A 13,316-nucleotide genomic window follows, 5' to 3' on the forward strand; every position below is an offset into this window, starting at 1 on the left:
CAGTAAATGTTATCAACTAAAGCTGATTTCAATAAAGGCAAAAAACTAAAAGGAGCATTTATTTGATTTCCTGAAATAGTAATACATGAACAACTGATACTAGTGAAGCAACATACAAACAGCTTTAAATTCTGTTTATAAAGACAAACTGATTCCAGATATTTGCTTTTGGCTGCAATTACTCTGAGTTTAGTTTGAGACAATACTCAGAACTTACTTTTTATGTACACTTTATGTCCAGATTTCCTTTTCCTTCTTTAGATCACATGTCAGGGTTACACGCTCAAACGATAATGAGAGCTCAGATATGATGTCATCAGTTTCCAGAGAAGCAGGAAACTGATCAAATGTTAAGATTTAAGATTTGTTGATTTGTCAGTTTGTGTCTGTCCTGGAAACATGTTTGTGTGCACAAATGAAACAAGGTTTGGACACACTCAAGAAAACATTTCATCATAGCAAGGTCAAAGGTCAAAGGTAAGGTTTGCAACAGCTGCTTAACCAGATCACATCACGCTGGCATTAAAAGCATTTAATGAAGTTTCATTTTAACATGTGGACACTCGCAAGAACCGATTGTTTGCAACACACACATTCTTTTCCTCATCAGACTTCTGAAGAAACCACGCCTCCTGTTACTGCAGGTGAGTGTTTCCTTTAACCAGTGCTCAAGGACAAATGCTGCACAGCCTCACTCACTGCAGGGAAGCAGATGCATCAGTGTAATTTATGAGGTAAATACTTTATGTTTGGTTGTTTGTATAATTTACTGTATAATAGAAACATAATGTGTGTCTCTGTGGTTCAAACTGACAACTTGTTGCCTCAAACATGTAAAACTTTAGTTCTCAGATGCAGATTTGGTTGTGATTTAAGGTGTATTTGTTTATTTGTGAGGCAATTTACAACAAGTTACATTGTAATAGTTATTATCCCTCTATGCTGTACATTACACAGTGTGAAGGCCATCTACAGAGAAGAAAAAGTTCAAGCATAATTATGTTAAATAATTATAATCATTTACATGAACTCTAACCTTTTTTGATTCAAAATAAATAAAATTAAATAAAATTAAGTGTTGATAGATCATCACATAGTGGCATACATCAAAGTTGAATTAGGATGTTGTTTTTAAACCACACGATTTTTTCTTTTTTAATTTCAACATGAATGCAGAGGTATATCTCTTTATTGTGACTATTTCCTTCTTGTTTTCCAGAACAAAATGAGCCTAAAAAGCTGGTTTGGTTTCCTGGTCAGCCCAGGTAACCTGACACAAGTATTTTCAAATCTAAAGCTCAGTACTTGTTTATATGTGTATAAAAATTCTTCAGAAAACTCTGCTTTTCTTCACTTACTAATTTTTACTGGTTGTTAGAAGATTATGAAGAAACCTTTTTGTGTTTGACATTGAAGATTATTATTATTATTATTACAGTTATTTTATTTTCATGATTTTCTTTCATTTTTCACTTCAGAGAATTTGACTCCTGCGGTGCTCAACTGCATCATTATTATTGTTGTCTTGGTGCCCATTCTTCTTGTTGTTACTGTCACATACAAGTGTAAGCAAAAGAAAAACAGTAAGTTACAAATTCCTTCTTCAGTTTGCTACAAGTTTAATGAGCTATATGAATATTTTTCCCCTTATAATGGTATTTTAAAAGATGTTGGATAATGAGAGATACAACCCAAGTTACTTAAGACTTTATAAGAATCAAACAAAACACTAATCTACCATGTTTTGTGTTTCTGCAGGAGGGAGCAAAAATGAAAATAAGACAGCTGAGAGGAATTCAAGTGAAGCTTTGAACTCAGGGGAAACAGAAAATGACAACAAGCATGTAAGTAAACAATGGACATTACTTTTATCTACTTCCGATGAAAAAAGAAGCAGAATTGCGTGTCAGAGGGAAGTCTAACCTGAACAACAAAGTTCAGTCAGAGATGAATCAGAAGCACAAAGATAAGATAGCAACTCAGGAAAAAAACAGGGGGAGGAGAGAGAAATGAACCAGCTGCACTTAAAACAAATTACAGATGGTGTAAAAATGAATGACTGTCATGTCTGTGAATAAAGGCATGATAGTGGGGCAAACTTAGATAAATGACAAATAGACTCAAGGACAGCTTTTACAACAGGGCAACGGCCCTAATCAGTGCAAACAGTTGACCTGATTGGTTACCTCCCAGGACTTCTTTTGGGGGGTAACAAAAATAACAATAATAATATTTTTGTATTTTTATAAAAAAAAAAGGTGCAATAATATTTAATGTGAAATAGTAACAGTATGCAACACTTAGTCGTCATTTTTATTAGTGGTGTGCGGATCGATACTGAAATATCGATTCTTCCGATACCAGCAATTTATGTTCTAGAATCGATTCTCATATTATAATATCGATATTTTAGTACTCTGGGGTAAATTTGTAGTTTTTCCATTAAAATGAACGCAGTGGAAAGAAACTATACCATTCGGATCGTCTAATTTGGAAGGAACTACTTCCTCTTACGCCTTTCATAGTCATATGCTGAATACGGCTGTATAAATGTGTCGCAGCCCCTGGCATGCACACTCACAACAATGGCTGAGCGCAAACAGAGTCCTGTGTGGACACGTTGTTGTGGCAACACCACTGACCTCGTCAAACACCTCGGAGTAAATCACATCACAAAATATGATAAGTTTATGTTGAGGCGAACAGAAGAGGAGGACAGGGACAGGTGCTGCTACGGCGAGACAGACGCCTCTCGCAGAGTCCTTTAGTCCTGCAGGCAGGCAACATGCTCAAATAGCGCACAACGTCAGTTTTTTTTTATTTCTATATGATTATTCTGCATTATTAAGCAATGAAAACAAGTTGTCTGATGTCCTCTAATCATTATGAAGCAATATGGTTATGTTTTTATTACAATTACATAATACAATTATATATTGTATTATGAAATGCAATGAAACATTAAGTTTAAGAGTATTGGTATCGGATCAGTATCGCTGATACCACCTTGAATTTTACTTGGTATCGGATCGGAAAGGAAATCAGTGGTATCGCACATCACTAATTTTTATTAGTTAAGTTACCGTGTTGTGTTGTGATGTGTGGTATCGTGTCATGTTGTGTTGTATCTAGTGCTGACGTTGGACAGTTTTCCAATTTCATTTTACTATTGTACTATGTATGACTGTGCAATGACAGTAAAGAGTTATCTTACCTTATCTTAGTGAGACTCCATTGTAAAGCAAACATGAGTTTTTAGAGTTGCTGCTTTGTTGACTTTTGACAGCTTGTTTCAGTCTTTATTAGCCCCACTGATGAAACAATATTTTATAGCAAGTACAACTACAGTGAACAAGTACACCACCTTCACAGAATCTGTGTGGCCAATAATTATACAATCTCTAAATTCAGCAAAGTCGTTAAAATAAATAATCCATTAGATTTGAGGGAGCACAGCCATATTTGATCAGTAACTCATCTTCCTCTTATTTAAAAAAAAATGATGAAATGTTCCGGCTTTAAGTGTTTTTCTATGATCTATATAGAATCTTGTCCTCCATCAGAAGGATGCATTGCAGAGTGTCCATGATATAATGCTGGCAGTTTTATTGTGTTAAGCTAAATGACTGTAAATAGTCTGAAATCTCACTTTTAGAGCATTTCCTTCACACACACACAATATTCTTTATGTCTGATGATCGCTCCAAAACGTGCTTCTTTTTCATAATGTTCTACTTTTCTCCAAGTTAAAAGAAAAAGAAGCTGCAGCCCTGAAGCTCAGTGATGAACACCAGACTGAGGAAGGAGATGAGAAGAACCTGCAGACACTGGAGAATAATTCACCAAACCATGTTGTGGGTAACATTTTTGCAAATTAAATCTTCCAAAACTTAGAACATTTATTTTAAAAGCTGTAAATTTTTTTCTCTAATCTCAGGTGGATGAGGAAGTAGCTGTGGCACAGCAGCAGCTGCAGGGTGAGGAGCAGCACAGGGGGCATGATGAGGTGAGGATGCAGACTCTGAAGAAAAGGCTGGAGAGCATGAATGAGGTGGTCTAAATGCATGAAACTAGCTCAGATGTTTCCCCAGTTGTCATCTAGTCCATGCTTAGCTATATGCTAACCTAAATGAATGAATAATTGATCCTCTCAGCTGTGCTTCTGTTTGTTAGTTGGATAAAACTGAGGTGATGACACCTGACACACTTAAAGAAAAGCAGGAGGCCTCTTCACAGCTGAACCTCGGCCTTGCTGTCACCACGAGGAACAAAGTAAGCAACATCACCTCTTACAGAACACATGACCTTATATTACACTAACTCAGGACAACCATGTTATGGTACTTTTTAAAGAATCTTCTTTGATTAAAAATACTTTTGTTTTTTTTTTCATTCAGAAGACAGTTATCAGTTTTTCAGTGGCAAAAATCAGCCGATGGAAAATGAGCTGCAATGGCCATCGATGCTGATGACCACTGTACCAAACCTGTTTTTTAGAGAATTAAAAAGAACTTCTAGGATTAAAATGTAGACAGCTTTTGATCTAGATCACTTAAAATCATATTTGTTTTGCAACCTGATTACACTTTTCACCAATTCAAGAATATGTGTATTTTGTTAACAATGCTAAGAAAATGTACATTTAATATACTAATTTCTTATGTTGTTTTTTTCTCTGTGATCTCAGGTGAATGAGGAAGTAGCTACAGCACAGCAGCAGCTGCAGCGTGAGGAGCAGAGGGAGGTGGATGTTAAAGTGAAGAAAAGGCTGGAGAGCAAGAAGAAGGTGGTTTGTCTTGTATGATGTTCCTTCATTCCTTCTGTATTGAGTTGGAGAAATGCAGATTTTTTTGATTACCCTTCACTTCACTCTTCTCCTAGTTTAACGACATAGTGGCCAGGTTTGAGCAGAAGGTCCAGGGTGCACAGCAACAGAGTAGGAAGAACGCTGAGGAAGATCTTCTGGACAGAAAAGTGATTACATTTATTTTAATTTTTAATGTATCTATAGATATTTTTATATTTTTCAACTAATAAGGAATTAATACGGACAGCAGTTATATATTGCAACAAAATTGAAATGTTTTTACGTTCTTAAACCGTCCTACTTTTGTAACTATAAATAATTATGAGTGATGATATAAAACTTAGGCCCTGTTAGGCCCTACATATATTAAACATTTACATAACTGTGATTGCAAACCACTTACAGTGGAAAATGCTGCTTTGATAAGATTTATTTGAACACAGGTTTCATCCTGATTTGTGTCTCTTGGTTTGTCTGTCTTAGTCTCCTCTCTCCCGTGACCCTGATGATTCACTGAAAGTCATTGAAAAGATGGATGCAGAGTTGAAAGTGAAAGATAATGATATGCAGATGCTGAAGAAAGAGCTGGAAACCAATAAAAAACAGGTTATTTCCTTTAGTTTCATTCCATGAGTTCATCTCATATTTGTCTCTTTCATGTTTGATATCATATCTAGTCAGACTTTCAGCTGCTGCTATGAAGCTCAGTGCCTCTAATCAGGACAGAAGTTATCATTGGTGTTTATTTTCATTATCTTTGTTGCAGTAATTGTTCTTATTTATTATCATTTGTCCCTGCAGTTTTGTCTCATATCTCAAAAGACATCAACAGTTTTACTCTGTTACTGTAAATCTGAATGAAAGATTCATGAATGTGATTAATTGGCACAATGGGTTAAAAAATGATTTGCTACTCTGTGTCTCATTTTATATTTACAAAAATATGAGGTGTCTTAGTTTAAAAATCACATTTGTTTGACTGATTTATAGATCCATCAGCCATCAGCTGATCATGAGGACACAAGTCAGACTATTGATGAGCTGAAACAAACCCAAAATCTGTTGGAGGAGAAGAATGCAGAGATCAGGGAGATCAGGAAAAAGGTATAGAGATTGACAGACCACGTGACTTTCGCACATTGCATGCCGGGAACTCGTGGCAAAACAATCCAAGTACCGCATCAAATGCAAGCATTTGCAGCACCTCAAAAGGTTCATTCTTCGGTTCCAATAAATTCTTGCTTTTTCTTTGCCCCCCAAAAACGTATGTACAAAACGAAGGAGAAGAATGCCGGTCCGTACAAAGACAGACTTGATGAAAAGTCAAAGAAAAGATACGAGGAAAAATCAAAGGAGTGAAAGGGTCAGACCCTTACGAGTGCACAGAGTGGACAAAAGATGTCAGTGTGCTGCCCAACTTTCACCACGCTCAGATTTATAATTATATGGTTCTTGCAGTGAGTGCATACACTCATGAAGTTTAGTAACTTCAGGTCACTGCAACAAGGCCAGGTACAGTTTACCGACGGATGGATACAGGACCTTGAAATGCACCGTGTAGAACGAAAGACCATCGTACGTACAAAGGTAAGTTTACCAGTCTCACAAATCGTCTTCATAAATACACATTCGTTAATCGTTTATTAATAGGACCTTGTTTTTGTCAATGTACCATGGTAATAACAGAAGCGAAACGCAATATTGTGTCAGGACAATTCACTATTTATGCACAATAAACAAAGGAGCATAGCGCGACAATTTCTGTTCAGCGCCAGACTTGCTTGTAACCTATATCACCAATTATGTTAAGAAAAATGACGTATTAACTACAACAGCAGACTGACCTCTGTGGAAATGCTTGGAGCAGACTAACCTGTGAGCTGGAGTGTTCTAGGACGTTATATTTTGTCTTTGAATGGCTGCAATCCAGTTGCCTCTTTGTTACTTCGGAAACATGGCTCAAACAATTTCTCTTCAACGATGTAATGCGATAAAAAAAAAAAAAGATCTCTTTACCCGTCGGCTTTCCGTGGCTGTCATGCGACCGGCTATTGCAGTTAATAATACAACAGCTTCTTGCCATTTTTTGTGTTTCTTTTTATCGCTGTATAACTGAGTTCAATTGAAAGCCTGTGTGCGCTAGTACCTCTTGCCACGAGTTCCCAGAATTCTTTGCGGTTTTACCCCTGAATGACGTCACATTTTCAATCTCTATACAGAAAACCACCTTCTTAGCCTGGTGACCCGTTTTAAGACCAGAGACTGGGGATGTCTGATCTTTTGGTTTCATTTTGATCATCCTTTTCTTCTAGTTTGAGAATGAACTCAATAAAGAGAAGCGGAGACATAAGGAAGACCTGAATTGCCTGAAGGAGGAGCTTGAGGTCCAAATCAAGAAGGTTAATTCCTTGATTTTAATGTATTTATTATTCATATGATTTTAGCTAAAACACAGATATAAAAACTACCTAAGAAATGAACTTGAATTTTTGGGGGGGTTAAATTGTGACTGATTTACAAAAGTGTTTAGTGGGGTTAGACATCAAGGCAGCCAATATTTGTCCTCATATTTCCACACATAATCTACAAGAGACACCCACTGCTCATTAACTATAAATATACTTCCTTTTTACTTTCAGCTTTGTGTCACGTTGGTCACAGTGCATTTGACAAACTATATATTTTTGGGGCATAGTAAAGGTTGTCATTACATAGATACTGTAAGTCACTCGAACGTTTTATTCATTTCTGCGTTCAGTTTGTCAGATTTACATAAATCTTCGATTGCTAGCATTGTGACTCTGAAGTTGATTTCATTCTATAATATTGGACTTATATTTGTAGGAAGGTTTGAACTTTGAGAGTGTTTAAATGAGAGAGAGAAATGATAATGCTCGTGCTTGTCTGAGAAAAGTGTATAAAATGTGTAGTGAGGGGTTTTACAGCCTTAAAACATATAAGAATATTATATATATTATATATATACAATAATTGTAAAAAAGTAAAGCTGACTACTTTGCGGATTTTGCCTATTGAGGGATATTTTTAGAAAGTCACTCCCGTGATTAACAAGGAATTGTAAATTGTAAATTGTACTACATTTGAACACGAGGATGCTGAAGGTGCTGCTGTAGCAATAAAGTGTAGATACATTATTTATATGATGCAATACTGGTATTTCAGCATTATATGTTTTTTTTTCAAATCGTAAAAACAATAAACCAGCTAACACTTTTAATGGTAAAAAAAAAAAATCAATGTAAACTTCCTTACATTCCTGCCAGCTTAAAGACCAGGTAAGTGAAGTCCAGCAGCAGCTGAAGGATGAACAGCAGAGCAGAGAGGAAGCTGAGAAGAATGTGCAGACTCTGATGAATGAATTGGAGAATAAGAACAAAGAGGTGCGTATTCATTACATTAAGATCAACATATGCACCATATCCGTGTGTTTTTCAAGGCTTTACTATTTGTTCAAAATCCTTTGTCACACTTTTTGGGTGTTTTTTTTTTTTTTAGCTACAAGAGTCCCAGTGTCAGTTTGAGTCTCTCAAAGAGCAAACCAGAAGTCTGACAAACTGTTGAGTGAACTGAAAGAAAGACACAAGGAGAAGGTCAGTGATTTTATAACCTACCCATCAATTCTGTATCAGTATTCACCTTTAAATGTTTTTTGTATAATCTAAAATTGTAAAATCTGAGATTTTTTTAAGATGACTAGATTCTACTTTTCTATATAAATCTCTCTCTATATATATCTATGTATCTATGTATCTATGTATCTATCTATCTATCTATATATCTATATATATATATATATAGTCAGATTGTAGCTGACTGTTAAAAAAAAAGAAAATGAAATCTTTCCTTTGTCTTGTTTTCTTCAGCCTATAGTATATATTTGTATTGCAAGAGCAGTGCAGAATAATAACTGAGGCATGTGGAATATTTACATTATGCGTTGTGGGCTATATTCGCAAAAGTGTTTCCAATAATTTCACTACTGCATCTCTGTGGTCCCCAAAGGTAAGCTCCTACTATTATGTCTAATAACTAGAGCTACAACAACATGAGTGTGGCCGCTAAAAAACAAAGGATAGAGTCATTAGTGGAATTAATGAGCAGAGTAAGCTCACTGTAAGATACGACTTTTCAAATTCATACCAAAAAATGAAACACCACACTGATCATTTTCTGAGGGTTGCACTACAAAGATAACTCTGGTTCTTATTGTGTGTATTTTTTCTTTGCATCATCTGCAGAAAACCAAAGAAGAAGCTGAGGAGGCCATAAGAATGTGACATTGCTGGAGAATAACATTTGGTCCCAACAAAGCCAGGCCAAGCACTGGACAATCTCTAAAGTACTGAAACAAATAATGATGTCATGGGCCAATAAAGTTCCCCTGAATTGTATTTAACCCTTTAATGCCTAGTGCATCATATTTCATGCACAGCCTACAGTTTTTTTGCCAGTTTTTGGGACTTCAACATCATCAGTGTGATTTCTTCCCCCTAAAAAAAACATAAATAAATGGTACAATACATTTTTATGTAATTAAAAACACAGATAAGCAAATATGATACAAATTAACTGTCATATATGGAAAATGAAATGTGATTTATTGAAACAATTACAAAAAAATTAGAAAATTTAAAAAAAAAAACTATTTAAAAAAAAATGTGTTAGCTTGGTGTCCTCTCTACAGGAAAGGGCAGAGAAGTTAAGGACACCAGAAACAAAATTGTAGACCTTCTCCAGGCTGGGAAGACTGAATCTGCAATAGATACGCAGCTTGGTTTGAAGAATCTGCTCGACTGTTTCTGTACAGTGTGAGGTTACTGGGGAAAGGAGCTTTGTTTCCTAATGCTTGTGTACAACAACAAAGGGGCTTAAGCCATGATGGTTTTTAAAAACATGCAAAAAGAAAGACAAAATTAAAAAATTAAAAATAACATAAACAAAAGCCATGTTATTGGATGCAGTGCTGTCCTCACTTGTTTCCTGCTTTTTCTTCAGCTGCAGTGCTCTGAAATTTCCTGGTCACCTGAGTAAAACAGGTTTATGTTTCTAAATAAACAATCAAACCAACAAGTAGGCCTATGATGCTTGATCTTAAAGCCTGAGATATGACCTTTGAGATATTTCCAGGTATTTCCAAACCTAAACCTTGGCCTAAACAGTGCCAGATAACAGGTTTAACAAACTCCACTCAAAACAGATTAAATGTTTGCTTTGACTTTACTTTTAAAGCTTAGCAAACAAACAAAAAAGATACAAAAGATACACTGTCACGGATAAATATAGTTGATTACTTGTAAAACCTAAATCAGTTTTTGAACTACACCTCTGGAGTCTTTACATTATGTACATTTGTAATATAATGTTGTAGATTGTAGGTCAGTTGAAACACTGGAGCTCCTGCACTAAAGTGATCTGGTGTCCCACTTTATGTGGCATTTATAATTCCTTGTTCCCATCATCCCACAAACTGGGAGAATATCCACATTGTATTGGCTCTAGTGAATTCAGCACATGAGTCTAGATCAGGGGTCGGCAACCTTTCTGATGATGAGTGCAATCTAAAATTTCCTAAGAAGTCAATATGTCATATGATTGCATTAGCAATAAAGTTAACAACGCTATATATCAACAGTTACACACTATATAGAGCAACTTTCTAGAATTATATCTGTTTGCAGATGTTGGCAGCTATTAGCAAATAGTTATCAGCTATTTAAAAAAAAGACACTTTTTATCCATAACAAGAACTCCATAACAGCAAATGAACTACACAACAGAAAAAGCAAATGCTATTTAAGAAAATAAACTGGGCCAATGTGGCATGTTTTTTAATACAGAGATACACATGTTAATGGGATCTCCGGTCTCCCACTCAGAGACACGGGTCTCCGAGTGTCCAGCATTCAGACGACTACCTGAGGACACTCACATGAGAGAAAATCTGCTCACACAGATATGTAGAGCCAAATACTGTCAATAAGGCCTCTGCAATGTTCTGAAGACAGTTAACCTTATCAGGTAGTGATGTCCAGACGGTGAAAATGCAGCTCCATGAACACGCACAGCTATGGATTCCAACTGCATCTGTAGTTCTGCAAACTTTGACCCCGACAGAGTTGAGGTTTTCAGTTCAATCAGCTGCATTTCGATGTCCTCTGTGTCCAGCCAGTTAAAGAGAGAAAAAATCCAGCTGCTCATTAAAACTTTCTGACAGGAAAAGAAAAGAAAACTGGTCCATACACCTGAAAGTCCCGAAAACACACTGTGAATTCTGTCTACGGATGTATCCATGTACAGTGGCTTGCAAAAGTATTCGCCTCCTTCAACTTTTGCACATTTTGTCACATTACAGCCACAAACATGAATCAATTTTATTGGAATTCCACGTAAAGACCAACACAAAGTGGTGCACACGTGAGAAGTGGAACAAAAATCATACATGATTCCAAATATTTTTTACAAATAAATAACTGCAAAGTGGGGTGTGCGTAATTATTCAGCCTCCTTTGGTCTGAGGACAGTCATTTGCCCATAGACATTGCCTGATGAGTGCTAATGACTAAATAGAGTGCACCTGTGTGTAATCTAATGTCAGCACAAATACAGCTGCTCTGTGATGGCCTGAGAGGTTGTCTAAGAGAATATTGGGAGCAACAACACCATGAAGTCCAAAGAACACACCAGACAGGTCAGGGATAAAGTTATTGAGAAATTTAAAGCAGGCTTAGGCTGCAAGAAGATTTCCCAAGCCTTGAACATCCCACGGAGCACTGTTCAAGCGATCATTCAGAAATGGAAGGAGTACGGCACAACTGTAAACCTACCAAGACAAGGCCGTCCACCTAAACTCACAGGCCGAACAAGGAGAGCACTGATCAGAAATGCAGCCAAGAGGCCCATGGTGACTCTGGACGAGCTGCAGAGATCTACAGCTCAGGTGGGGGAATCTGTCCATAGGACAACTATTAGTCGTGCACTGCACAGAGTTGGCCTTTATGGAAGAGTGGCAAGAAGAAAGCCATTGTTAACAGAAAACCATAAGAAGTCCCGTTTGCAGTTTGCCACAACCCATGTGGGGGACACAGCAAACATGTGGAAGAAGGTGCTCTGGTCAGATGAGACCAAAATTGAACTTTTTGTCCGAAATACAAAACGCTATGTGTGGTGGAAAACTAACACTGCACATCACTCTGAACACACCGTCCCCACTGTCAAATATGGTGGTGGCAGCATCATGCTCTGGGGGGGCTTCTCTTCAGCAGGGACAGGGAAGCTGGTCAGAGTTGATGGGAAGATGGATGGAGCCAAATACAGGGCAATCTTGGAAGAAAACCTCTTGGAGTCTGCAAAAGACTTGAGACTGGGGCGGAGGTTCACCTTCCAGCAGGACAACGACCCTAAACATGAAGCCAGGGCAACAATGTGTGCACCACTTTGTGTTGGTCTTTCACGTGGAATTCCAATAAAATTGATTCATATTTGTGGCTGTAATGTGACAAAATGTGGAAAAGTTCAAGGGGGCCTCAATACTTTTGCAAGCCATGGTATTTCCACAGTGCTGATGCTGCACTGAGCTCACAGCTCCTGAAGCATTTGAAGTGTTGGAATGTGGAAATTTCAACATCGCTTGAAAAAACTGCCAGCTAGCAACGTCCCTCTCACCAGTAAGCTAAGTTATTGTTAGCGAATTACAAATTAAATCTAGTAGTTGGAGTTGTTAGCTAAGATACCGTCATTAAGAAGTGGCACAACTGATGTGACTGATGTGAGCTAATTTGCGATGTGCACCACTGGCCCGGCCATTTAATTTTTAATGCATCCTCTCAGATTAATTCACTGCGTGTCATGCACAGGGCTGGGCTGGGACAAAAAATCAGCCCGGGCATTTTGACTAGAGACCGGCCCACCAGGTATTACAGGAAAAGCCATAAAGCCTTTTATGGAAAGCCTTTGGAAAAAAAACAACAAACGCTGTTGTGACAGTGATATACACTGTTTTGTTGGTATATGTATGATTTCTATACATTTTACATCAGACAAAAATTTTGGTTGTAAGATTCAGATAATTATTTGTTAAAAGCTAGACATTTTAAATGAGAATAACAAAGTATTTCCTTGTGCCCCCCTTTCCCTTTTAATGCCCTACCTGGCCCCCTGGCAACACTTTGCTAGATCCGCCCCTGCACAGTTACCAGCTGTCAGCTACATAAAAAAGGATCCTGGTGTTATTTGTCTCTCAGAAACAGTTCAAAACTTCCCTTCAACTCATTCATGTCACCTAAAAGGTAAACCTGTTTCTCCATCACCTGTTCAGCTCTGATGATTCAGTAAGGACATCTCCTGGTTTCATCTTCATGTTTCCCTCTCACCATATATCCAAATCGATATCATGACCAGCAGCTTTACAGCTGTGGCGCCAACAAACATCAGCTGATACTAGAAATTAATATTAAATCAATTCTAACAACAGCTGATCAAGCTTAAACGT

The 13,316-nt window shown here is 37.2% G+C and overlaps 1 protein-coding gene across 1 annotated transcript; it reads left to right on the forward strand.

Annotated features, from left to right (window-relative positions):
- The first annotated feature begins 707 nt into the window (after nucleotides 1-707).
- LOC309701830 (uncharacterized protein) lies at nucleotides 708-9,456 on the forward strand. The gene is made up of 15 exons (XM_082526103.1): nucleotides 708-734; nucleotides 1,220-1,265; nucleotides 1,479-1,583; nucleotides 1,759-1,844; nucleotides 3,747-3,854; nucleotides 3,938-4,006; nucleotides 4,174-4,272; nucleotides 4,688-4,786; nucleotides 4,882-4,974; nucleotides 5,291-5,413; nucleotides 5,798-5,911; nucleotides 7,120-7,206; nucleotides 8,092-8,208; nucleotides 8,324-8,418; nucleotides 9,067-9,456. Exons 2-14 carry the CDS (start codon nucleotides 1,226-1,228, stop codon nucleotides 8,387-8,389), a joined length of 1,206 nt encoding a protein of 401 aa, XP_082382229.1. The 5' UTR covers nucleotides 708-734; nucleotides 1,220-1,225; the 3' UTR covers nucleotides 8,390-8,418; nucleotides 9,067-9,456.
- The last annotated feature ends 3,860 nt before the right edge of the window (nucleotides 9,457-13,316 follow it).

This window comes from Aulonocara stuartgranti, assembly GCF_965226115.1.
Source record: "Aulonocara stuartgranti genome assembly, chromosome: 3".
NCBI lineage: Eukaryota > Metazoa > Chordata > Actinopteri > Cichliformes > Cichlidae > Aulonocara > Aulonocara stuartgranti.